Source organism: Nelumbo lutea, chromosome 1 (assembly GCF_056320005.1).
Source record: "Nelumbo lutea isolate HS-2025 chromosome 1, American lotus-T2T, whole genome shotgun sequence".
In the NCBI taxonomy this organism is placed as follows: Eukaryota; Viridiplantae; Streptophyta; class Magnoliopsida; order Proteales; family Nelumbonaceae; genus Nelumbo; species Nelumbo lutea.
In genome coordinates, this window is record NC_142684.1 from 154,136,718 (window position 1) to 154,164,362 (window position 27,645).

General features: G+C 37.4%; 2 protein-coding genes across 4 annotated transcripts in view; both read left to right on the forward strand.

The window, feature by feature from the left end:
* LOC148878515 (sister chromatid cohesion protein PDS5 homolog A-like) overlaps window positions 1-18,302 on the forward strand; it is a 45,378-nt gene extending 27,076 nt beyond the window's left edge. Inside the window, exons 23-33 of one of the 2 annotated variants that reach the window (XM_088955869.1) lie at window positions 5,020-5,100; window positions 5,216-5,893; window positions 5,975-6,082; window positions 10,631-10,710; window positions 15,270-15,321; window positions 15,444-15,530; window positions 15,653-15,690; window positions 15,890-15,955; window positions 16,068-16,171; window positions 17,257-17,681; window positions 17,770-18,302. In XM_088955869.1, coding sequence (XP_088811995.1) covers window positions 5,020-5,100; window positions 5,216-5,893; window positions 5,975-6,082; window positions 10,631-10,710; window positions 15,270-15,321; window positions 15,444-15,530; window positions 15,653-15,690; window positions 15,890-15,955; window positions 16,068-16,171; window positions 17,257-17,681; window positions 17,770-17,805 — 1,755 coding nt within the window. In that variant the 3' untranslated portion in view covers window positions 17,806-18,302. The remainder of the gene's footprint in view (window positions 1-5,019; window positions 5,101-5,215; window positions 5,894-5,974; window positions 6,083-10,630; window positions 10,711-15,269; window positions 15,322-15,443; window positions 15,531-15,652; window positions 15,691-15,889; window positions 15,956-16,067; window positions 16,172-17,256; window positions 17,682-17,769) is intronic. The other variant, XM_088955871.1, reaches the window with a different exon arrangement.
* Window positions 18,303-19,878: 1,576 nt separating this feature from the next.
* Window positions 19,879-26,181, forward strand: LOC148878516 (Calcium-dependent lipid-binding (CaLB domain) family protein). Of its 2 annotated transcripts, none has more exons than XM_088955886.1 (5): window positions 19,879-20,291; window positions 21,502-21,654; window positions 22,971-23,066; window positions 25,535-25,853; window positions 25,947-26,181. In XM_088955886.1, the coding sequence occupies exons 2-4, from the start codon at window positions 21,544-21,546 to the stop codon at window positions 25,844-25,846; spliced, it is 519 nt and encodes a 172-aa protein (XP_088812012.1). In that variant the 5' UTR covers window positions 19,879-20,291; window positions 21,502-21,543; the 3' UTR covers window positions 25,847-25,853; window positions 25,947-26,181. The 2 variants fall into 2 exon arrangements, with proteins under 2 accessions (XP_088812012.1, XP_088812010.1); XM_088955884.1 differs by having other exon boundaries at window positions 25,950-26,181.
* Window positions 26,182-27,645: the final 1,464 nt, after the last annotated feature.

Genomic DNA, 27,645 nt, shown 5'->3' on the forward strand with positions numbered 1-27,645 from the left:
CGAGGACTGAATTGGAGGAGGGGCCAGTGCTCTTCTGTGAACATACACTTGGCGGATTGGTGCCTCTCAGTAGTAACCTGCACGGGAGAGGGAGGGGAAGGAACGGGAACCACGGGAGGGGCATCAACAAGTGGAACAAGAACCATGGAAAGGGGGTCCTCAACTAGAACAGGAAGTGAAACCACGGGGGAAGGAGACGGGACCTCAGTACTCGAGAAAAATGGGATTGATTTAAAGAAAGTGACATCTGAACACGCAAATGACTTATGAGAGTTAGGGTTATAGCACTTATACCCTTTTTGAGTCCTGGAGTATCCAAGGAAGATGCATTTAGTAAACATGTGCATCTAACTTGTCTAAACAAGCCCCAAATTTTGAACAAAACAAACATGCCCAAAGATTCTCGGGGTAAAGAAGAAATGGAGACAGAATAGGAAACAAAATTGAGAAAGGGGATTGATTTCCAAGGATGGACATGGGCATCCGATTGATGAGGAAACATGATGTTAGGAAAGCATCACTCCAAAAACGCTTTGGAACATTTATATTAAGCATAATGGACCGAGCAGTTTGAAATAGGTGTCAGTTTTTCCGTTCAGCCACATCGTTCTGTTGTGGGGTGTAGGAGTAAGAAGATTGATGAATTATCCCATGGTGCTCTAAGTATTGTTGAAATGGTGTTGAGGTGTACTCTTTTGCATTATCGAAGTGAAGAATTTTAATATGAACTCCAAATTGGGTATGTATTTCAGCATAATTTTTTTGAAAAATAGAGAACAATTCACTGCTATCTTTCATAATGTAAAGCCATGTCATCCTTGAAAAGTCGTCAACAAAAATTACAAAATACTTATAACCATTGTATGACGCTATTATATTTGAACCCCAAACATCAGAATGCACTAAAGAGTATGTTCATAATTCTGCAAGTAAGAATTGTGATTTTAGCTTCTCATCCTTCTCCAAGAATTAATTTTTCTTTTCCATTTACTTTCTCTGTCCCTTTGATAACTTTTCATTACATGCGTCCTTCTTCTTATCATCACATTCCTCCTACTCTCCTCTCCAGACACAAAAGCTTATGCCTGAGAGAGAGAGAGAGAGAGTTACACTGTCTCAAGAAAGAATATGCTATCGCGTAATATCATACTCAGGGTTAAGTTTAGCTAAAAACTCAAAAATCCTATTCTTCTCTACTAGCTTCTGATAAGTTGTTGCATTTTTGCTATTTTCCCAAACCCCAATCTCTAGATGGTCTATCTCCTGCCATAAGGTTTTGAGAGCTAAAAAATAAATAGCAGCAAACTTATCTCCCTGCCAAGTAGCAATCACGTGGTTTCTCAATTGTTAGGTTTTAGCAACATTCTCAATCTGTGAATAGGTTTCTGCTACTCCACCCCAAATCTCCTTAGTTGTGTTAGCCCATAAAAAGTTCTTACTTATATGGGGTAACATGGAATTGCACAACCAAGCCATCACCATGTAGTTCTTCTATACCCATCGGGAGTGGTTAGTTTTAGGTTTCTTTTCCTCACCGGTGACATACCCCAATTTCCCTCGATCACCAATGACCATCTTTGCAGATTGTGACCATTCTAAGTACTTTGTACCATCCAACTTAACTGTAGTGATGGCCCTGGCCCTGAAGAGGCCTTTAACACCTCCCCCAGATCCCATTTTACCTGCAAATTTGTTTTCAACTCCACAACCCTCTATAACTCCCAGAATAGAAATCAATTTGAGATGAAAAGAAAGGTGTTTATCTCCTTTAGAAACCTCAAACACCTTCTTGGTGCCCTAGAAGCCCCTCCCTCTAAAGATTCCCTTTTCTGTGGGAGCGAGAGAAGAGAGAGAAGAGATTGTCATTCCCTCCAGAGGCCTCCAAAAGGCTTGGGACTTGAACTACCCCCTTCAAAAAACATCAAGGAACCCTAGAAATAGAGTGCCACTTCCTAGGTCAAAATTGAAGAGTCCTACCAAAATCGGGACTCTCCCACTTTCTCCAATTCTTCCTAATTTTGGTGTTAAACCCTAGACCAGCTACAAGGGATTGCAAATCTACCAAAAGAATCCAAAAACTGGGCTTACCTGAAGTCTTCGATCAGCCCTTTACCTCATCATGCAGTCAACCAATCTAGGGCTGCATGATAGAGTAGCTCAAAAACTGTAAAAGAAAGAAGAAAAGAAAGAGAAGAAAAGGTTTCATCTGAGAAAGAAGGAGAAGAGAGATAGAAGAGAAATTGGAGAAGCCAAAATTAGGTCTGGCTGCCCCTTTCATTAGATTATATACTCACAAATAAAAGAGGGTACAAAGACAAGTGTGCCCTTAGTAAGTCGGCTACTTGTAAGAGCTGAATAAGCACTCTAACTTAAAAATAAACTAATGGGCCTAAGGCCCAATAACTCCCTAACTATGTTATGTAAATAAAAACAAGTAACATCAGCCCAAAACTCAACAGAGCCAAATGCAGCTCTAAGAATATCTGGGACCCGGTTATTGACAGATTTGACAGAAAATTGGCAATGTGGAAATCTAAGTATCTTTCAAAGGGAGGTAAGATAACTCTAATTAAGAGTGTCTTATCTTCACTCCCAGTCTATTATCTTTCCTTATTTCAGATTCCTGCTAGTGTTGCAAAGCTTCTAGAGAAGAAAATGAGACTCTTTTTATGAGCTGGGTGGAAGAACAATCCCAAATTTAATTTGGTTAGATGGAAATCTGTGTGCAAATCAAGGAGAATTGGTGGTTTAGGAATCAAAAATATTAAAGCTGTTAACAAGGCTCTCCTTGGTAAGTGGTGCTGGAGATTCAGCAAAGAGAGGAGCAGCCTTTGGAGGAGAATTGTTGCAGATAAATATGGGCTTACAAATCTAGTGTGGGAGTCGGGCCCTGGCTCTCTCCCAAGGGGTTGTGCTTTGTGGAGCAATGATGCCTCTATTTCCCCGGATTTTCCTAAAGGGAATTAAATGCAAAGTTTCCCCTCTCTTTTTGACATTGCACAAGATAAAGATGCTGTAGTGGAAGATTGCTTTGATTTGAGGAATGATGAAGTTGTTTGGAGCTCTATCTTTAGAAGGAATGTTAATGATTGGGAAATAGGTCCACTAACAGATCTTCTAAACCTTATTCGCAGCTTCAAGCCCAACCCGCAGGCAGATGATGAAAGATTTTGGGCTTGGGAGACTTCCGGCATTTTCTCCTCTAAGGGTCTGTTTGGTTTGCAGTCGGAATCAGAATCTTCCAGAGTCGGAATCGGAATGGTCCATTCCCATAGTCTGTTTGGTTCAGATAGGAATGGAACGGGAATTGAAATCAGCAGGAATGGGATTTCATTCCCAAGGGAGGGGCAGGGAATGGCCATTCCCTCAAATGGGGGAATGCTATTCCAGCAGAAATGGGAATGGGATTCCAATACCATCCAACCAAACGGTTGGAATCAGAACAGCCCATTCCAATTCCGATTCCAGACCCCTATTCCAACGAACCAAATGGGGCCCAAGTCTTTCTACAACAACCTTATGGCCGGTGAAGATGGAGACTTCCCTTGGACTATAATCTGGAAATCCCATGCTCCTTCAAAAGTAGCCTTCTTGGTTTGGACTGCAGCACTTGATAAGTGCCTAACCACAGATCGGCTACTCAGAAGGGGGATGCAGCTTCCTAGTATCTACTGTCCCTTCTGCAATGAAGCTCCTGAATCTTCCAGCCATATTTTTATTCACTACAACTTCTCTCAGTAGCTCTGGGATATGGCTCTCTCCTGTTTTGGTGTTTTCTCTTGCCCTCCTGCTTCTGTCGTATAGCTTCTTCAGGGGTGGACCTTAGAGGGCCTGAATGTAAGAGGCAAGCTGCTTTGGAAGATTTTTCCAGCTGCTATCCTTTGGGCCCTTTGGAAGGAAAGGAACAGCCGAATTTTTGACAACCTTTCCAATGACATAGTTTCAGTCAAAAACAAAGTTATAGGTTTTTTATGTTCCTAGTCAAGTGTACAAAGAGCTTTCACTGGAGTTCAGCTTTTTTCTTTATTGCAAGCAGGACCATTGTTTATCTGATTTCTCACATCTTTTTTTAAATTCCCATTGTACAGATCCTCATTGTACATGGGCTGATGTAGGTGGTTTCTTTTTGCAATACAATACTTTACCTTCTTTAAAAAGAAAATATGAAGTTGAATACCATGACCTTGATTGGATTGTAAGGCTTGTACTATTCAATCTTCCCTTCATTGGTTGTTATTTTTTTCATATCAGTACCACTTGATGTGGGCAGACAAATTCAAAATATTTTACATCTCTTTTTTTTTTTTTTCTTTCTTTTACTTTTTTTACTCTTCTTTCTTTTCTTTTCTTTTTTTGGGCTCATCATTTTCACAGAAAGGGGCCACTCTCTGACTTCAACCTGTTTTTTCATGCTTGACAGCCCAAGATTTTACCATTGCACCATGTGGTGGCCCCAGCAGAGCTCTTTTTCTATTTAATGTAAGAGATAGAAAGACGGAAAAAAAAAAAAGAAGAAAAATACTTTATCCTTCTCTTAAAACATTTTGATCGTTTATGTTTTAATGGTAAAATTCTTAAAATGGCAAATTATATACTTGACATATGATAGGATGTATTAACATATATAGTAAGCCATGGTAATCTGGAGTTAAAATATTACAATAAGGCACCTCCTAAGTCCTTAGATACTTGCCTTGTGATTTTTGTCATCTAGGTGTGCACCTAGTTGCCTAGACTGGTTCCTTTTTTTATATAAACCATGGTGTTCAGGCAAGGTATCCAACCAAGGGTGCTTTGTTACCTAGGTAACACCTTGACAATTATGTCCTGGAATGATGAAAATACTCTGTTTTCTGAACTTTTTGGTATAATAGAGTCAAGGGACTTTCAGAATGGCATGAACATACCTTTGTTTTTTGATCATTGATCATTCCTTAGTTTTTTATCTGCTTATATTCAATTGATCTTATTATTTCCATTGATGTCATGTATCTTCATTCTGTTGCATGTTCCTTTTAGACCAGTGAGAAGCAAATGTGGTTGTATGGTGATGGTGTCTTGGCCCATCTCGAATCTATCGAACTGGAAACTGATGCAATGGTATTTTCTACATTCCAATATTCAATCTAATAATTCTTTAAATGTGGTGATTTTCTAAAACTATTTTTATCTGTGTAATTAACTTCACTGAGTTGCCACCCTATGATGCCATCAGGTTCCTTCAGAAAATCCTGAGGATGACAATGTTCTGAAAGCTAGTGATAGAGATGAAATCGAAGTGCCCCTTGGGAAGATGATAAAACGTTTGAAATCTCAAAGGGCCAAAACAAAAAAATTAGCAAAGAATAAGGCTTTAACAGCTGAAAGAAAAAATCAAGATAATGATGTTGATATTTTGGGAATGGTGAGGGAAATAAATTTGGATAATCTGGAAAGATCAAAAGACTTGGAATCAGGCAATGGTCATCAGTATTTTGTGAGTGGAAGAAAAGAGAATGATGCGACTGTCAGTGATAAAATTCCTGAACAACAGAAAAGGAAAAGGGGAAAAACTGGCGACTCAATATCCATGGCAATACCAAAACGGCGGAGGTCATTGTCGGCTCATGATGCTCACAAATCATCTCGTTTGAGTTCCTCAATGGATTTGAAGAAAACTTCAGGGCACAATTCAAATCACACAAAGCTGTCTTCTGAGAAATCCATTGAATTATATGAAGAAACAAACACTGGTTCAGAAGATAAAATGTCAACAAAGAAAAAAATGATTAAAACCACCAAGTCAGATTTGCTGGCTTCATGCTTGCCAATGAAAAGTATAGGCAAAATTACTGGTCAGAAATTGAAAGAAACATCACATATAGTTGGAAGAACTGAGATTCATGCACTGAAGGTGAGATTTTTGTTTATCAAACCACTCAATATATGGCTTCCAGCTTCTCCATGTTTTGAATTATCCTATCTATTCTTGCAGAGGTCAAGTGTGCTTAAAACTGACAAAGCTAATTCAATTGCCAATAGCGAAGCCTCAACAGGAAATATCAAGAAGCGTAAAAGAAGAAGCATTGCAGGATTGGCGAAGGTCCTTCTGTCCTTTCATCCTTTTCTGCATTATTGCTCTTTTCTTTTTCTCTTCATAAGATATTATCATTGCACTTCTGCATTATTGCTCTAATACCATATTATCTTTGGATTTTGGATTGTTCACTGCTCATAGGATATTGGCACAAACCTACTAACTTGTGACCAGTTTTGGAAAAGGTGTTAAAAAGATATCATTCCTTGAAACCAGGGTATGTTGATAGTTTGATAACTTAATCAGGTAAAAGACTTTTCTTGTCTGATAACTTAATCAGGTAAAAGACTTTTCTTGTCTGTCTAGACTAGAATGCTTTCTAATCACATGGATAGGTGAAAGACAACCCAAGTCCAATTCTGTGAAGGTAATTTATGTTAACCAGTGTCTTAACGGGTGTTTGAGACTAAAGCCTTGATGCTTACCTTAAGGCAAAGTTAAACTTCAATCTTACGCATAAAAGTGCAAGGCACATTCTTCACACCTTGTTGCCTTATGTGAGAATATATTCATATGTGCTTGTATATATGCTTCATATGGATAACCATTCTGAGGCATTAATAGCATCTAGAAAATTTTAATAGTTTTTTTTTGGTAAATGATAGAAATTTTATTAGAGCATAATTAAGTATCACATGATTACAGACTAAGAGTACATCCAGCAGAGGCACAAGATGCAGCCCCAGCCATTAAACAGATTACAACTGAGCCCAGAATAATTCAGACTTATGCATCCCCTGTTTTGCAAAGAAATATAGAGCTTTTTAATAGTTATTAAATGATTTTCACTCATCATTTTTTATTGGAAACAGTAATGCTGAACTCGGATGATTCTTTCTAATTCTAAAGATGCTAATATTCTTATTGTTCTTGATTCATTGTTTATGCAATCTTTCATTTATGCTCTTCCTATATAAAAACACACTCATACACATGTTTCTAGACTTTTCATCATTTTAGTTTCATGTTTTCTTAAAAAGAAGGTAATCATGAGGCATATGCCTCACACATCTAAAAGTCCTGGTACCTCACCTCATGCCTCTGTGTTTTTGGTGTTAACATGGGCTCAATATTGAGGGAGTGGGAATAGTCAAGTCATAAGGCCTGACTCAAACTGAAAATCAAGGTCAACCCATGCCATCAACCAAAATGACAATTGATCAGGTATACCTAACTAGAGGCCCATTGGATTCTAATTTACAAAACAAGCTCCGACTAACCTGACCATGTGCCAACTTTTGTTGGGTTTGGTTTGAACTTTTTTTATCAATAACAATCAGGAGGCATTGATTAGTGAAAGAAGAGACCCTTGTCAATAAGACTCTGGCTCAGCTAGAAACAAGATATGCAACACAACTTATCACTCCTGGTGTATCTAGGAATGCAATGGGGCGGAGCAGGGCCGGGTTTTGCCAGCCCTGTACTCGACCCCGAATTGAAATTCCTCGCTCCGAACCCCAGCGGGGCTAAAAATCTTAATCCCATCCCCATCCCCGCGAGGAACGAGGATCCCTGACTTTGCCCTGCCCTGCCCCCGTCATTCTTACTTGTATACTTACAAATTTATTTATTTTTTTATTTTTTTGAAACCTACCTAGAACTATTTTTATTATGTAATATAATATATAATAATATAATATGATATAATATACATTAGCATGTATTATGTTATATAATATAGTCGGGGGAGGGTGGACAAATACCGTCCCCGACCCCCAGAGTTTTGGGTTTTCCCCGAACCCTGACTAGTGGTCAAAAAACCCACCCCGTCCTCTCAATCTCAGTCTCACTCTTTCTTTTCCTTGGAAAGACATTTGGATTGGTCCTTTCCCCCAAAGGTCAAAGAGTTCTGTTGGAAAGCTTCTCTCCGAATTATTAAGTATTAACACATGTTCAAAGGAAAAGGAAATCTTGGTGCCTATCCCCACATGTGCGCGTTCTGTGTCTAAAAAGTGGTGAGAGCTCAAAAATCACATTTTCTTATCTTTTTGCTGTACTTGCCAGATTTGGAACCACTTTTTCATCTTGTTTTAAGTCTTGGAATGCCCCTCAAAATGTTATGGAGCTGTTTTCTTAATACCTTTAACATACTGTGGTGTATCACCAAGAGAATGAAGTTGTTGCGGCACTGTATAAGAGCTGCAATCTTATGGAGCATATGGGGGGAGAGAAACACAAGGTGTTTGAAAATAAGGAGTTGGGTGGTGGGTGCTTTGGTTGACCTGATTAAGATAAGGGTGGCCCATTGAGTGCTAGTATGTGGAAGAGTTCAGTAATATAACAGTGGATGACATTTTAAGAGGATGGAAAATCATCACAGGAATGCCAATGGGAAGACCAAGAGTGATCACGGACTGGCAGCCCCTTAAACAGGCAATCTCAAGTTGAATTTTTATGGCTGATGCCTAGGCAATCCTGGTGGATCTGGGATTGATGGTGTGGTAAGGGATGAGACTGGGTCAAGGCTATGCCTAGGCGTGCCTAGGCAACTTCTTCCACTTTTTCTTTTCTTCTTTTCCTATAACAAAATAGGGGATCAGCCCCCATATTTTCTGAATTTTCTTTTCTTCTTTTTCTCATGAACATGTTGATTTTCTATATTTTAACTTGAAGTTTGTACTTTTCTTATGAAAATTATGGATAATTATTAAGCAAATATGGTTATGGAGATGGTGTTGGTATTTCTTTGGGGGCTGAACTGTTAGCGGCAATACAAGGACTTCAACTATTGGTATTGCAGAATTGGGGGAAAGGGTGGGGGGGGGGGGGTTATCATTGAAGGTGATTGTAAAGTGGTCATTTCTTGGCTTAACTCTGATGATGAACCAGCCTGGAAGTTGAGAGTTTTGGTTAGGGAGGCTAAATATTTGGGAAGAAACCTGAACTGCTTGTTCAAGTGGGTCCCAAGATCAGCTTACTCGCTAGTTGATCATTTAGCTTGAGCTGGGGGTAAACTGTCAGAGGTGTGAATGAGGATTGCCTGGGCCAGGTGTCCATTTGTAATCTGTTTATTGTATTAGTTACCTCTGCACGATCAACTTGGTGCTGCCTTTGTACCTCCCATCTGTCTATTCTGGATGGATTTGGGTTTATCTTTCTTTTAGTTATATAATACAGTTAATTATCAAAAAAAAAAAAAGAAGAAATCCTTCTTGTTTTGAACCCTAATAAGAATATAACTTTTTCTTGGGGGAGGGGAGGATTGAAGGTCAAGACAATCCATAACCATCCTACCCATATGCCGCTGATAGCCTCCAAGATTCCAACTGCACAAAATGGTAATACTTCATGTGGTAGGCCCATTTTTTGGATTTTCTACTCATTGCAAATGTAAGTTTTGCATGTTAGAACTTTCCCAAGCATCTTGGTTTTATTCATAATGTTTGAAGGCTTATTTACTTACTTTCCACCAGTATTTTAAAAGGTGTGGGAGGCATACGCCTGGAGGCGTGCCTCCAAGTGAGGTGCTCCCAAAACGCCCTGAGGCGTATGCCAGAGGCACTGACACCTCTGAGGTGTATGCTCAGGTGCAAAAGACGTATGCCTCTTGTGCTTTTTGCATGAAGCGTGCTAGAGGCATACCGCCTCATGCGCCTCATGCACATCTGATATAAAAAGACAAAAAAAAAAAAGAAAAGGAAAGGGAAGGGAAAGAAAAAGAAAAAGAAGAAAAAAGAGAAAAGGAAAGAAAAGAAAAGAAAAGGAAAGGGAGGCTTTTGCTTCCCTCCTCTTTATCCTCCTCCTAACCCCCCTCCTCTTAAGGAGGCTTATGCCTCTTGCGTTCTGAACTACGCCTCACATCTCTAGGTAGCGGAACGCCTCGCGTCACGCCTCCGCGTTTTAAAACATTTCTTTCCACTAAGCCAAGGCATGGAAAATGTAGGGTGATTGTTTTAGAAGTGTTTATATTTTCAGAATATCACAAATTTTTTAAAGTGGTTTCTGGAAGAAATAGAACTGACATGTTAAGTGTAAGCAACAAGGCTACGGGCATGTAAGTGCTTGAAGGAAAGTTAAGAAGACAGTAAAAGTTTCAAGAAGCTGATAACCTTAAAGCTGACAATTGTGTTAGAATCAAACTCTGTGAGAGTTTGGTGTGTGAACAAACTACTAAGTCTCTCCTAATGTAACCTTATTGCACTTGAAGACTGACTGACAGTAATTAGAAGACAGAAGGAGCTGAAAGGTGGACCATAGTGGTACCTCACTATTCTTTTCCATTGGCCTTTACACATGGTATGGCACCTGTTTAAAAGTTTCCAGCACCCTTTGATTCTAGTCATCTATTCTCATTTCTCACTGCTTTCAAAGGTTTCTGGTTTGAAAGCCTTTATTCTTGAAACCGGATTTTTTTTTTATTTCCTATGTGGATTCTTGAAATTATCCCCTAAACTGCAAAGTCCAAAATTCCTTTTGATCATTCTACATTGCAATATGTTATTGTTGTTCTCTTGATTTGTGCTACAAATGTGCTTAATCAAATTGTATTGCAACTTCAGCACAAAAAGGAAAATGCCATAATTTGACTGACCGGTTCTTTGTTGTGCTGTGCAGTGTTCTTTGAAGGAAAGTGGGGATCATGGTGCAAATCTAATTGGGAAAAGAATAAAAGTTTGGTGGCCATTGGATAAGCAGTATGTTCTTTCTTCAATATATATATTTTCTTTTCTAGGTTCGTATGCATATAAATATGAGTAGTTGAGATATTCATATTGTTTGATAATTTCTTTTTAGTCAGAACATGGCTGGATGAAATCATAATCATCAAGGTTGGCTACATTAATTCTTATTTTACATTCGGTTCTATTTAGTGTCATACCCTTATTATCTTATGTTTTCTCAATATTTTCCTCCGGACTGTAAGCCATATATTTTGGTCATCTTTGTCTTTGGGCCTTCAACCTGCGCTAGAGCATTAATAGGGATGATCATTGGCTCAGGCCTTGCCAGACCAAGGTCAACCTAGCCCAGGCTAATGTTTGAGTCTCAGGCTAGCCCAAGCTTGTAACTGAACTTTGTGAAATCTATAAATTCTTAAATTATTTCTTTTGGGCCTCATCTCAAGAACCATTTGTTGTATGTTTTGTATGGTTATATAACTACGTATACACCAAAATTTTAGGTGCTTATACAACTATGTTATCTTATATTTAGGTAACCACATATATGTATATACATATCTACCTAATCATATGATATATATATATATATATATATATATATATCAACCTGAAGAAAATCCCAAACTCAACTTTGGGCCTTTTTTTGTCCACAAACTCTATTTTACATAGGGGGTTGGGCTCAAGTCACCTTGTCCAATGCTTGCTCTTAAGCATTCCATATTATTTATCTTCATTGATATTAACAAATCATCTCAATAGTTACCATTTATTTTATTACCTACCGCCTCATCCCTTGATTGCATTTATTTATTTTTTTCTTGTCTTTCCTGTTTTGCCACTTATCCATGCAAATATAATATTAGCCATGTTCTTGTCTAAAAAGAAAATGCACACATAAGAGTTATTGGGACAATATCCTATATTCAAAGAGAATCTCTATGGAATTTATTCACAACCTCCAATATATTTTAATATACATCCCCGAAAGATTTTTTTTCTCAAAATCTTATAAAGGATAAAATTTATCACAGCCATAACTGCCCACATAATTGGGGGCTAGGGAACTCAGCATATCTTTGTGGGCAATTCACTTAAAAGATTTTTTTTTTTCAAAATTTTATAAAGGATAAAATTTATCAATCATAAATGCCCACATAATTGGGGGCTAGGGAACTCAACTGCTACTCTTGCTGCAAAATCTCGCTAACTTCTTGGTGTAAACAGCCCTTCTAGAATAAGGATAAAAAAAACTCCAAATATTCAATGCCACCTTGAAGCATATGAATGGTAGGCATCCTCTTCATTGCAGCATGTGGCAAGTGTCGGTATGCTATCAATTAAAAAATGTGTCAATGGAGTCAATCAATCACCATTTTCCTTTTCTTCTTCATCTATTACTATATTCTAAAATGCAGTCCTCCATGTGAGCCTACTCTCCCTTGCTTCCTTACCCCCTTAGAAATTTGTGTTTTTTTATTTAAAAAATAAAAATAAATAAAACATGGGCTACGCACAACCAATTAAGTTTCCTTTTTGTTAGGAAACCTGTAAAACATGGTAATCTTTTAACACCAGCCTGTGTTAGTCGTATGCCCTAAAACCAATCTAGTGACAGTGTAAAAGCGCAGTCTTGTACTATTCATACTTACATACAATTTGGGTATTTTTCATTTGTCTTTTGGCTTATAATTACATGAATAGTCCATGGTATCTTTGTCAAGTTGGCTTATTCTTAAGTATGTTAAGAAGTTTAGATATGCCTGTCATTGGTACAAGATCCTAAAACTATTTCTGGTCATAGAATTATCAAGAGAGCTTCGATAATCTGGGTAGGTTGGCACATATTATACTCGCCTTAAGGGGTGATGTATCTCAAGTCACTTGTGTGGAGACACTAAAGCAAATGTGGGTGCTTGTTAGAGAACAAGTTCATTGAACTTAACCCATTAGTAGAATGGTTGTATGAAAACAATTGTCAGTAACTATTTCTATCATCACTTTTATGTGGATGATCCTTAGACCTGAGGCATCATGGCTAATTGGCTAGTGTATGAGATGTTATAGTTTGATAGTGCAAACACTTATGCCCTAACAAAGGGATTTAAGCATGCACATGACAGCTATAGTGTTTTATGCATGGATGTATGTGAATGCACAAAATGGAATCTACCACTCTCCATGAGGGAGAATGTCTTATGCGGATCGAATGAAAAAAGAAAATTTTCCAGTTCACTCAAGACATGCAAAATTCAGTTTCAGTGATCCAAGAGGAGCGCCAATTCTTTTGCAGATTATCTAGTTAAACAAGGGGTGGGAAGAACTAGTTTCTTTTGAGCTGTATTGTAATGTGATGTTTTTTGGGTGGGGTAAGAGATTTTACCCCCTTCTTGTCGTATCTTTTCCATATCCTTTTATTAATAGAAGTTTCTGTTATTGATAAAAAAGAAATGTCTTATGCGGATGAAATTGATGTCTCAAGAAATCTTTGGCCAAGGGAGATGTGAGTCATCATCAATTCAATTGTTTATGAAAAGAATTCAATTGTCACCATATGAGTCATCATCAATTCAATGGGAGATGTGATTGAATTAGTAGGGTTTGACATATTCACCATGGTCCTTTGCTCTTTCTGGGCATTGTATGATACAAGGATCCGATCTGACTACATGGTAACTGTAGATGGAAAGGCTCGATCTACCGAATTCAAACAATTAGGGTGATCATAACATATGACTAGGTATCACTAGGGGTACTTAACAAAAAACAAAAAACCAAACTGAACCATACCAAAAAATCTAGTTAACCAAACCGATTGGTTCAGTGTTTTGCAAAAACCGGTGGTATTGGTACATGCTTATATACCTAAAAGAAAAACCGGTAGTTAACTGAATCAACCGGTATATATTTATATATTATATATAAAATATATAGATTTATATATTTATATATATATGCATTATATATAAATATATATTATATATATTTGTAGTATTTATAATATAATATTATATATTTATATTTTTTTATAATATATATTGAAAGTATAAAAGACTAGAAACCGAAGAATTGAACTAGTCAAAAGCTGAAGTGATCAACCAGTTCGCCAATTGGTTTCGGTTCAGTTTCGGTTCACAGTTTTTCAAAAATCGGTGATACCATTCAGTTCCAAAAAGTAGCTCATGGTTCAGTTAACTGAACCATGATCACCTCTACGTGTCATTCATGATCTGTGGAACCCTTGTGTTCACCAATGTTCAAAAAACTGGACCTTACATAGAATCAAAAAAAGGAGAGGTTCACAGGTTAGAGGTTCAACCGCGGTCAAACAGGAAGTCAAACTGTGATGACATGGAATATATAAATACTATATATAATATATTATACAAATATTTTTGTACTTAAATGTGGTGGATAGATGGTTAGTTCTTTAACTTTTAAAGCAATTGACAAGGGTTTAAACCTCCCAACTTGCATTTTCTTTAAAATACATATGTATTAAAGCAATATGTGCATTAAATATTCATAAAGGTCATGGGTTCAAACCTCCCAACCAGGACCAGTTCACCGGTTTTCTGGTTAACTTGGCGGGTCATCCAGTTTTAACTGGTTTTCTATATAATCTGGTTTCTAGGGTACAACCAACCAGACATAGGTCCAGTCACTGTTTGACTGGCCAGTCTGGTCTGGTTTACTAAACACTGTCATTCACATTCGAGGGAGAATTAAAAGAGTTTTAATTCAATTCAGATGGAAGGAGTTCTGTCTAGGATGCTGGAGTTTGGCAAAATGCTACCTAATAGTATTTAATCTTAGAGGACACACAGGGTTCAAATCTTGGGGACAGCTTCTCTGTATGTGCAGGGTAAGATTGTGAGCATCTGTCCCTCCCCAGACCCCACTTAGCGGGAGTCTCATGCACTGGGCTGCCCTCTATAAAATTAAGTATGGGGCTATTTAAAGTTTTAAACTCATCCACAACCAATTCAGTTAAGAAAACGAATGTAAATGGGCATCTTTTTGTCACCAGCCCGTGCAATGCACAGGTTTCTTCTAGTTGACTTCTATTTGAGAGCCTAGAGGCTAGAGCATCTAAATGTATTGTGTATAACCTGACAAGAGAGGGTTTATTGAGATATGAGTGTTACTTGGGAATTCTTTACCAAATTGAGGACCTCTCTGTTTTTTGTATAGGGGATTTTCGATCTGAATGGTTGCATTAACATTTTTTTGTTACATTGACATTAAACATTGTACTTATTGATTTAAAGAACAACAGCAACAAACAACAAAATCATTGTCTATATCTATATGTACCTAATTTCTAGCTCATACTATACACTTCTCACTGCTTGTGCAACCAAATCTTTTATTCATTTGATCTTATCCTTCCATGGCTTGATCTTATGGGTAAACTGGTTTGTATATCTTCCAAAATAAAAAGCTGGACTGTTGCAACTTGTAACAGCAGTATCACGATTCTATCTTGTCACAAAAGATACTGTATGCCCTGTTTTGAAATGAGCTTATTTTGATTTTGTCTTTGTGATAATCTTTGTTGCTAATATTCACAGGTTTTATGAAGGTGTCGTGCAATCTTATGACCAAGGAAAGAAGAAGCATGTGGTAAAGCTAGAAACTTTTTTTAATTTATTTATGTTCGTATTTATCTGATAGAAGAGTCCTAATTAACAAATATTTTATTTTGCTTTTTGTTAATCTGTATTTGATCATTTTGCATTTTGAAGATATTGTATGATGATGGAGACATGGAAGTGCTCCTGTTAAAAAAAGAGCGTTGGGAGCTTATTAATAATGGCTATCAGCCTAGAAAGGTCTGAAAATTTTAGTTATCAAGAATTGTATCTTATGAGCTGTTTCACTCTTGTTTTACTTTAGGAAGAGTTAACAATTGTATTAGCTTCTGATGCATTTGTATTTTTTACATCTTCTGCAGCATCTAAAGTTACCAAATGTTTCTCCTTCTAAAGAAATGTAAGTATTGTTAGTTAATCCACTCATAAATTACTGAAGAAGGTTTTTTTAGCAGTAGGAACTGGTGTTTGGATTTGCTGCAATCATCTTCAACTGGTCTCGTTAAGGTTCTTGCATGCATTGGGTGTAACTGAATTTCCAAAAGGTATTATTTCTTTGAAATGTCTTATTTTTATTACTTATGCTGTTCATTTCACAGATCATCTGAGAAGAAAAGAAACAGGGCTCCAGGCCAATCAAGACAGAATAAGAAATCCACTAAAAAGTGAGCAGAGTTTTGTTCTCTTTTCATTTTCTTTTCTCTTTTTCTTTTTTGTTATTGATATGTACAGGAATATCTCTCTTACTGCCTTATGAAATGTTATTTTGGATTACAGATCTTCATCTTCTAGAAACAGAAGGAAAATAACTGGCAAAAGAAATGTGGAACAAGAAAATAGTGTTGTACTAGAAAGTAAAGTTGATGCTGACTTCAGTGAAGGTGAGTTTATGGGATCTTTGACTTCTCCAGTTCTTAGTTGCATCTGCTCCATCCTGATAAAGGTGTTTGTGCATTCTGTCTCAAAATGAACCGTAGAGGCTTGATTTGCCTGAAGGTTGACCATTAGATTAAAACTAATAGTCTGACCAACTTTCCTTTGTGTAGAACTAGGATTACATGATATTGTGCAAGGAACATCGTCTGCATTCTGCTATTGGGAAATAAAACTTGTCATATTGATACCAATTTTGAAATCAAGGAGGTTGATTTGCAGATCAACTTGTCTAGCACCAATAAGGCATTCAGAAATCTAATTTACTTCTCTCAGTCAACTGATCTTATCTTCATTGTCTTCACTTAAACCATTTCAATTATGGTTAACCTGTTAAATGTTGTAAGGGAGTTTCTTTTGAAATCTAAAGCATGTCAAAGAGTTGAATCCTGATCAAGGTCAAAGCATGACCATTTGGTCTGAAAATTGGTAGAATGTGTCCCTGAAATGATTTTATCAAATTACATCGTGTGACATTTAATGAAAGATTAGGAGATTCTTTTTGTTAGTTTGCTTTTAGGAATTAAATCCAAGTTTAGTTTAAATTCTGAGTTGTATAGTGAGTCGTAAGCACTTGTTATATTATTGTGGTTTGGTCTAGAAGAATACCATTTCATGATGTGAAACTGAACCTGAAAGTGGAGTCCCCCCCCCCTCGGAGGAAAAAAAATACCTGGAATCTGAATTGTCTGGAGAAGTTGTTATTGTTCACATACATGCTAATAAATAAAAATTCCTATGAAGACAGTATAATCTTGAAAGAATGTACACTGCCTTTTTCTCATTATCTTGTTATACTTTCAATGAAATACCAAACACTTATATATGTTGCCTTACCTCACAATAAGCAGGTAGTGTGACGTAGTCACCCATCACATAAAGTGTTGGGTTGGACTTTGTCACCCAAGTCACCTTACAGTTGTGATTTGACACCATTAGTTGTGCCTTTAGGTCAAACGTCAAATGGCCTGTTGAACTCCTATTTCTAAAATATGTAAAAGCCATGGTATATTTCATTGACTATTATTCTCAGGTGATTCTGAAGAGAATCAAGTGGAAAGGCTGGAGACAAACCAGACAGATGAAGAGGAATCTGACAAAGAACAGAAGCCAGTTGCTGAAGGAGTGGTAGAAGATGCAGAGGAATGTCCAATGGATGCACAAGAATCAGACAAGGAAGAGAAGTCAGACTCTGAAGGTACTGCAATGAAGAGCCAACTAGATGCAGAAGAATCCGGCAAAGAAATATCAGATTCTGAAGGGGGGAAACAGATAGAAAGAACAGACAGAAGCCAAACTGACACAGAGGAATCCAGTAAAGAGGGGAAATCAGATTCTGAAGGGAAACAAGCAGATGAGGGAGAAAAGAGCTCAATAAACCAAAAGGAATCTGACAAAGAAGAGAAGTCAGATGCATCCAGTTCCAAGGACATGGGAGATTCCGATAATGAGCCTCTTGTATTTGTCTTCATCTTTTTCATCACTTCTAACTCTTAGGTTACATACATGTAAATCTTGATTCTTATTCAGCTTGTATCATGTGCAGAGCATGTGGAGGCGTAGAGCAGGCAAAGAAGTCTAAGGCTGCTAAGTTAACCTTCCTTTTCAAGATCGGAGCGGTGGCACCATTGCCTGACTCTTGGCTTGTATCGATACAGTTGTTGCTGGATGCGAGAGATGAATGCTAACTGCATAAAGACACTAATAAACAACATTTGCAATTCGCTCACATTGAGGCCTGATATACCATGTACCATAATTATTAATGCCCCATGTTCTGTAACGTTATTCTGTGCTTCAAGCGGTGCCCGTGTTGGGGTTGTGTTATTTATTCCAGTTCTGGAGCACATAGAAGAAACAGTGAGCCAGTTTGACAATGAGATTGACAAGGTTATGGGCTGTATGTACAGTTATTGTCAAGTGGACTGTATATGTGGGGGACTTGTATTCTGTATTTACTTCATGCATGCACAGAGTTGCGCACACACCATTTCATATCTAACGGCTTAATTTCAGAATAATTAATAAGCATTTTAATGTTAATTATATGATAGATATTATCTTTCTTGTTTTACTAAACCATGTTCAATTCAACTCTTTTCTCCATACATTTTAATGTTAATTATATCATAGCCTTTCCTTCACGCATACAACTAGGTTTGGGTGAAAACGGGGGAAGGAAAGAACTAAGAAAGCATAAATTGATTGTTAAATTGCCCTTTCGATATCAATACTATGTATAGGCATCATGCTTCAAATCCCTATATCAGTTTAATGTCAGATTACCCGGGTTTCCCATGTCCGCTGGCAAACACAAAATGAACAATTTTCCCAAAAAACCAACAGAAGGAACCACGCACCTAGGTTGATACTTTTGTTATTATGTCTTTCTTATTTGTCTTTTACTTGTCCAGGACAAGGCGTAAAGGAAAGGGGGAAAAAAAACTGAGCCCACGAACCCACTGAAGGGTGGAGACTATTAAACTGACTCAACTTTCTCTCTCTCTCTCTCGTGAAGAACCACGCACCAGAGAGCAACTCTGGAAATGCTTTAATTATAATCAAAGAATCTGCCGAAGGCAGATGTATTTGTTTTAGGGGAATCCTACTAAACAACGAAGTGATGCAAAATACCTTGTTTGTTGGGCACTTGGTCACGGTCTTGATTTTGACTGAGAAATCGAACTGTTTGGACTTTGGACTGTGTTCTCTAAATGTTTTCATGGTGGAGCGAACTGCAGTCATTTGATAGGCTCCACACCACCTACTAAGACCTAAGACTAGACTAATAACATATTAATATCAGAAGGCATGATGATCCATTCTCCAACCATACGTTAATTATAAAATAACTCAAACCCCCAATTGTTGGCCCCACCATTAAAATATTTCAGTCGAACCGAAACAGTTGGATTTCTCAGTCAAACAGTCTACTTATTCTATCCACAAAAAAAAAAAAGAAAAGAAAAGACAAAATAAAACAAAAACAAAAACAAAAACAAAATTGGACTCTGTAAATTGAAAGAGGAAGTGGGTGGAAGGAATTAACTCGGTATCCATCTTTAGTCAATTCAATTGACTGTGACCCAGTCTCAGACTCAGAAGATCCCTGCCTCGAACCAACCCAAGTCTCAAACTACTAAAATTCATTGGGTAAATTACAAAGACCCCTGTACTATGTGGGTCAGTGACAATTACCCCGAACTTTCATTTGCAATAAATACTCCAAGTTTTAAGTCACTTTGAAAAAGACTCCTCATTCAGCTGTTTTTTTTTTTCCAAATTATCCTTTTTTTAATTGATTTGAATAATTTATTGTTCGGTTAATTTTTTAAATATAATATTGAAGTAATGAAGTTCTCTCAGTTGGTTTGATAGATCCTTGCAAATTTCCCACTGGATTCATTATTCAAATGAAATGATAGAGATTTCTTTCTAATAAATATAAATTTAAGATGAAGAGAGGCATTCATATTTAGTGAAATGAAACATGAATTAAAAAAGAATACTTATTTTTTTATATTAATAAAATTATTCTTGTTATTTTAGCTTAGTTTTATTGACAAAACGGAGGTATTTTGGGTCAATTAAGTTTAGAAAAAAAGGTGAGAAAAAAAATAAGAAAAAGTTAGGTGAATATTTTGATAATTATTTATTGCAAAGTGAGAGACTGAAAGTTGAGGGGAATTTTTATCGCAAAATGAAAATCAGGGATAATTGTCACCAACCCGGATCTTTATCTCAAATCAAAGCTCAGGGCCTTCTGGCGTAATTATCACTGACCGCATAGTAGCGGGGTTTATGTAATTTACCCAAAGAGGTTTATGTAATTTACCCAAATTTATTTCTCTACGACCACCGCTACCTGATCAGTGCCAGTCAATAAGTCGCTAGGGAGGTTTCTCACGTTTTCTCTGGCATCATCTACCTGGAAATGCCGGTAAAGAAAATGCAAAATAAAAATCTGATTCGAGACTAGAGTGATCGTGGTCGAAAAAGGAGGGGAGCACCTCTCACGGTGTCCGGCGGGTTTGCATTTTCGCGTTGTCGTTCAGATTCGGAATAGAGGTCCGTAAAAGAATTCATCTTTATTAAGATGGAATGGAAAAATGTCTTCTCTGAGATCTTCTTGCGATAATTCCACAAAACTTCGTTCTTGTAAAGTAGCTAAGTTACTAATTATATTTTTTGTCTGCATTTTGATGACGATTCTGTTATTCTAGCTTTCTTTTAAGTTAATCGAATTGGTGGCGACTTTGTTCTTAGGTGCTCTCTCATTAGTGACCGAAGATGAAACCATGCTTTTTCTTTGTTTTCTCTCTAAATCTGCTGTTAGATGCTTCCTGTGTTTTACTAAGCTAGAAACTCTAATGGTGTTTTCTGCTTCCGTGCTTTGAGTTCTGCGTGCAGAGCTTCCCCCACCTAAAAAAGAAATCTGCTTGAGCTATTGATGATCGTCATGGTCTCATCTTTTATTTTATAACCTTTTCTTTATATTTGTAGGGACGATGCCCAACCCTGGGAATGCTAATAATTTTTGGCGTTTTCTTCTTTTCTGCGAGGGATTTCGACAACTTTAGTTTAGTACAGTTTCTTAAAATCTGAATAAAACATCTTGCTTCTCACTGGTTCAATTTTATCTAATTTAAGTTAATTTTTTTTTTTTTTTTTTGGGGGGGGGGGGGGGTGGGGGGGGGGGGGAAGATGAAGTTTAAATTTGTGTGATTGCGCGTCTTCATTAATTTTGAAATGAAACTGTGCTTCTAGTGGAATTCTGTTCGATTCAAAAGAACAGTGATCTATTTTTCTCTTTCTTTTTGATTGCCGATTCCTAAATGCTTAATGTTGCATTGCAGTTATTCTGTTTATTCCTTTTACACTTCCGAGAGTATTTCCCTTCCTGTTTCCATTATTGCGTGAGACAGTTGTCTTTGCTTCATTTTCTTCTCTTCTGTCAAGCCAAGAGTATTATATCTTATTAATTCTCTTCTTTGGATATGCGAAAGAACTGCCCTTTCTCGTCCTGATGATTAATGGTTTTTCTTTATGTTCTGAAAATATATCTGGGGTAGTGGGGATTATTTAATCCATCATTTTGGATGAAAACTGATCAGTATGTGGTCCTCCTACTTTGTGGTTGGAGCTGTTTTTCTTCCAAGAAAATATATGAAAGAAACTTTTAGGATCTTATCCAGCACAAAGATGGTTTTCTTCTTGTCACAAATAGTTTACATATACCTGCAAGCTTTGCTTCGTCTCAGGCTTCATCTTTGTGCAGGGCTGTTCTCTCTAAGGTTGATGTCTTAGTAGAAGTGGACTTATGGGGGATATTGTTGGCCATTTAAAAGTGACTGTGGTGCAGGGAAAAAGGTTGGTAATTCGGGATTTCAAGAGCAGTGATCCTTACGTTGTGGTCAAGCTGGGCAATCAGGTCTCGTATATTAGGCTTCTTGCTTTGATCTTCTATTTTCTCACTGGTGTTTATATATATATATATATATATATATATATATATATGTACTTTTTCTGCTTTGAATGTTTGCAATTGATCCAAGGACAATACAGACTAAACTGTGGTGGTTCTATCACTTAGGCCCCGTTTGAGAGGGTTGCTGTTGAGAAGCTTTAGTGTTTGAGCTTTGGCCATTTTGCTATTCAACTCACTGTTTCAAGATTCCAGAAAAGCTAACAAAGCTAACTTATCCATAACAATGGTATTCCAATTTTCCATGTTCTTAGGAATGCAGACCTGGCTTTCTGCATTTATCACCTCAGATGGCTTATGGGCTTTCCTCTCATGGATCCAATCCAACCTCAGAATACCCAAAATCCAAGATGGAAAGCACTCACAAAAGGATATTTTACTTGGTTGACTGTTGACAACCTTGAAAGCTCAATAGAGGGCCAAGTTTCCACTCAATTGGTTTACCAAATTGAGCTCTTCGCTGTTTTAGTTCACCTATGAAATGGAAAATACACTTAAAAATGAGTTTTTAACTGTTATGCATGATCTCCTTTGTGACTTTCAATGTTTAATATACACTTGTGGGTTCTAAATAATGTTGCAATCTTGCCCCTCATTTTTTTCTTGAGAAGAAAGTAAAAGAAGTGTTTGTGAGTAGTTGACAGAAACAAATGCTTTGCATTGTTTAAAACAAAAAAACAATAGTTTCCGATGCCATGTAGTTGACTAGTTGCCCATATGTCTAGCCTGTAATTGTTGTCTCTTTAGACAACTCCAAATTCTTTTCATTTGAAATTGTGTACATATAAGGCAAATCAGAAACACATCTTAGGGGTCAGACTTTAACTTAAATTTCTACTTGCTAATGTCTTATGCCTCCTACGTGCATGACACATAAGTTGTATATATGCAAAAATTACATACACCACAAGCTAATTTTATTTAAAAGCTTGTTTAAGATTTTTTAGAGAAAATAGGAAAACTAATACTTGTTTGATAAGATATTTGATTGAACAATGAACAATAAGATCATTCAATCATGGAATCTACAAATAATAGGATAAGCAAGAATTGCTTAATCCATTAGACTTTGAATGTTCTTGAGTATTTTTACTACTAGAATTTTAATATCACGTAAACTGTTTTTTTTTTTTCTTTTTATGATGATTTGTATGGATACGCCCATGTACAGGCCTCATGGAGTCATGTGTATAACCTCTTCTTAAGCTATATTAGTCTATTTAAGAATTGAAATAATAGTCACTTTTTATTTTCTGCACCAGACTGGGAAAACTAAAGTTATCAACAGCTGCCTTAACCCTGTTTGGAACGAAGAGTTAACTTTCTCTGTCACAGAGCCCATTGGAGTTCTAAAGTTGGTATGTCCTCCATGTTTGCCTACTACTATTTTCAAGTATTTGTTGTTTACACTGTGGTAGTGGTCCAAAACCTGCCTACAATGGCATACACCATTTTTGATAAATTGGGCACATTACCGGGGGCTTATTCCTAGTGAGAGTGTTTTTTTTTTTTTAATCTTCTTGAACATATACATTTTTTTCTCATGATGAGGGGTGTGCCCCCTTTATCAAAAGTGGAATTTTCACAGATCATCACCTTGTAAAATCTAAGTTTGGAATGCTGGAGCACTCACTTCTGCCAGAATTCTTTTATTTATTTTTACTATCCACAGGAATTTGGACACTGTATCATTTTTACCTACTGCAATCACCTTTTTTACATGTAGCATCACCGAGGTGCCATTTTGAATGTTATGGCATGCCTCACCTCTTGGCAGCAAGTCTAGTAGATTTGCTGCTTGGTTTTCAGTCAATTAAGCAGTGTAGCCTTGGTATGTGGCTCAAGTGCCAAAGCATTTAGGTGATGAAAGGTTCCAGGATATTATTATCTAGAAATGGAGATGACCATAGCTTGATATTAATCATATAAATAATTTAGAAGAAAATAAAAATGAGGAAAGTGAAGAAAATCTTGGAAAATCAAGGCACTAAGTGCCATCTTTCTTTTTTTGGAAGGTTCAAAGTATCGATACACCCCAATACGGCAGAAGGGATGTATTGGTACTTTGCACCACTCTTTTTTTTTTTCAAAAATAGGGCAGAGGGTATATCTTAGGCCTGCCTACTCCTTGAAATGAGTCAAACCCCCTAAAAGATACACATTTGACATTACCAGTGACCCACCGATAGCCGACACATTACAAAATTTTGAACCTTACTTAGCTTGGGGGATTGTTAGCACCACAGGAACGGTTATGCCAAGTCTGGATCATCTAGATTTATATATTTTTAACAAGCACTACTAGGATGAATCCTCGAAAAGATGGGATGCATCCAAAAACACAGTATTTGCAATCACCTGGTATTTCCAAATTGATAAAACCTGCACTGTTCCATGTTACTAGTTAGTCACTTTACAGGTGTGGAAGATTGTAGGTTAATTTGGTCAATGTTTAAGGGATCCCAAATGCTAAGGTTTGGCATAACTAGAGCCATTGATTTTGGGAGAGTCCTGCAACTGAACACCTTTTAGATTAAAAACTAGGGTTGCAACTTGGACGAGCTCGGGTTGGGATTTTTTCAAAATTTGAATGGGCCCATCCTGGAAACCCAGGCCTGATGCTGTGTAAAATCCTAAAATTGGGTACCCGACTTGCACCCCTATTAAAAACCAGTCCAGAAAGCTAACCGATAAAATAGGGTTGCAACTTGGGTGGGCTCGGGTTGGGATTTTTTCAAAATTTTAATGGACCCGTCCTTTAAACCCAGGCCTGATGCTGTGTAAAATCCTAAAATTGGGTACCCGACTTGCATCCCTATTAAAAACTAGTCCAGAAAGCGAACCAATAAAATCCTAAAATAGGGTTGCAACTTGGGCGGTCTCGCGTTGGGATTTTTTCAAAATTTGAATGGGCCTGTTCTTGAAATTCAGGCCTGATCCTGTGTAAAATCCTAAAATCGGGTACCCAACTTGCACCCCCTATTAAAAACCAGTCCAGAAAGTGAACCAATAAAATCCTAAAATAGAGTTGCAAGTTGGGCGGGCTCGGGTTGGGATTTTTTCAAATTTTGAATGGGCCCGTCCTCGAAACCGAGGCCTGATGCTGTGTAAAAGCCTAAAATCGGGTACCCGACTTGCACCCCTATTAAAAACCAGTCCAGAAAGAGAACCAATAAAATCCTAAAATCGGGTTGCAACTTGGGTGGGCTCGGGTTAGGATTTTTTCAAAATTTGTATGGGCCCGTCCTTGAAACCCAGGCCTGATGCTGTGTAAAATCCTAAAATCAGGTACCCGACTTGCACCCCTATTAAAAACCAGTCCAGAAAGCGAACCAATAACATCACCAGTTGGTTTAATTGGGTCTAACCCTAACCAAAAACCGCGACAAAGCCCCAAGATAATAAGTGGAATAAATGAAAGAAAAGTATTTTTTAAGTATTCATTTTTGGACAGGAGCAATCATTGGTCCAGGTAGTTCAATAAACTTTTAATGGCCAGATCTCAACCGTTCTGGCTAATTCTCAGCCTGTTTGAATTTGACAACTTAATCAAACTAGAAGATGGATAGGTTCTATTGTCACATTTCAACTGTCTAGCTCAATTTTTAAATCATTTCCTTTAGCTGAGGAAGGCAATAAGTTTTTATAATAGGTTGGGCATTTGAATTAAAACATAATTCATTTATTTTTATTGTTTTTTTCTGGTATGTTGCTCAAGTGCCAAGTATTTAGGTGATGGAGGGTTCTAATTCAATTCCTCCCATTTTATTCCATTATTGCTATATGAAGGATTTTTATGACACAGTAAATTACCAACTCTCCACAGGAGGTGTTTGACAAAGACAGGTTTAAAGCGGATGACGAGATGGGAAGAGCATACCTCAGTATTCAGCCAATAGCGTCAATTGCAAGGCTCAGACCGATCCTCCAAGTTTCAGCTGGGACGACAACATATAGGAAGATGGTACCAGATAGTGACAACTGCCTGGTCAGGGAAAGTTGTGTGAATTGTGTAGATGGCGAAATAGTTCAAGACGTTTGGTTGAGGCTTTGTGACGTGGAGTCCGGAGAGATTGAGTTGAAGATCAAGTGGGTTGATCTTCCTTCTACCGCTCCTAGTGATGCTACTTCAAGTTAGGATGAAGGTAGGCCGATTTCTTAAGTTCTTACATGTAGCCAATTGTGTATGTAAACATCTCAGGAGGAAACTGCATAAAGCTGTATTCCATATGATTTAGCAGGCTAATTTGAAAGAAAAGAGCGTGTAGACATGAAATTATGAAGGAAAAGGGCTGAGATTGTCTGCTAAACTTCTAGCTATGCGGGCGTGGGTTGCAACTGGACTTGGGTCTGACTTTTAAAAGGTATTTGATTGAAAGGATGCTATTAATTTTGCTCAGTTATGGAATGTCAACCCACTTTGTATTCAGTTTGTGCTTATATTCTATCTAGTTATGGATTTGGAGTGTTTTATCTTTTGGATCATTTTTATCTATTCCTTACTAGTAGGAGAGCCTGCAAGAGTAACAGAAAGAAACACAAAAAACAATAAGACAAAAATCAATATAAGAAGACAGATTTCTGGAGTGAGAGAACGTAGAAGAGATGGAGAAAGTTTTGGGGTAAAAATGGTTTTGGAGTGGAAAAGAAAAGGTTGGAGGAATTTGAAGAATTGGAAAGTATAAAGAGGTGGGCTTAGGAAAAAACAAATGTGTGTACACTTATAGATTTTATTTAGCATTCTTTCATCTCCTATCAAGTTCTGCCTTGTCTTTTTTCATGCTCAACGCCATCTTAGCCCCTAATGTTCATGGAGTGGGTCAATAAAGAGATCAGTTGGATTCATGCATGTTAAAAGTTAAAACCATGGTTTTTTAACCGTAGTTGACTCAGACGGCAGATTGTTTGGACCGGTAACCAGTCAGGAGACAGTTTCGTTTTTACCCCAAACCACTTTTTGTCCAAAAATTGTTGATTTGGTCAGTGACTTGCTGACTCAGGTGGTTGAATCGTCAATCCATTCAATCCCGATTATGATTTTTAGGAGTCTGGATCTCCTGCCAACAAGAACTCTGTCCACTTCTATCCACATAACATTGCAATCACACATGGAGAACATCTCATCCTCCTACATAGTATTATGCACGGGATAGTGTGTTATGTGTAGATGGTAGAATTCTTGTAGGCAAGAGATATGGAGTCGATTTTTAGGTGATTTTATTTTAACTATTTTTTATTTTTGACTCTTAAAATTATGATAGGCCAATCCGTTCAGGCTGGATGGTTGCATTGTTGACCCAGAAACCAGTGGTCAGAGCAGTTTAGAATCGATTTTTAAAACACTGGTTAAAACAGTTAAAAACTCGCTCTATCCATTTCAAAATCTACCAAACCTGACCTATGGCGATGATATTCATGTTTTTTTTTAATTGAGGAAAAAAAAAAGCTAGGAGAAAATAATCTTAGTTGGAATCGTGTTGGTACATTTTTGTTGTGAGTAGATTGAGTTGACAACGAAAAATATCCCAACAAGATCTGTGTCCCCCATCGCAGGCACTATGGGTCCCAATTTCATGGTGGGTTCCAGTCTTATGGTGAGATGTGCATATACAAATATTGTTGGAATCATGTTGGTTCAATTTTGCTGTGAGCAGATCTCAACTCTTCAATAACGTAAAGAAAGCAAATTGGGATCTGCTCCTAGTCACAGAGCACTCCTCACATTAATCTCACATTCACATCGTATTGGGAACATACAACTACGGGAGATGTTTCCAATGTGCAGTTAAAACATACTTTGAGGTCGGTGTGAGGAGTTTTCTGTAAGGAGCAGATTCAGATTGGAGAACTAGGAGGGAAATAGTTTGGATCATTTCAGACCCTTCTTAGGAATCTTTTTTTTTTTTTTTACTTATGATCACCCCAAAATTATGCCAT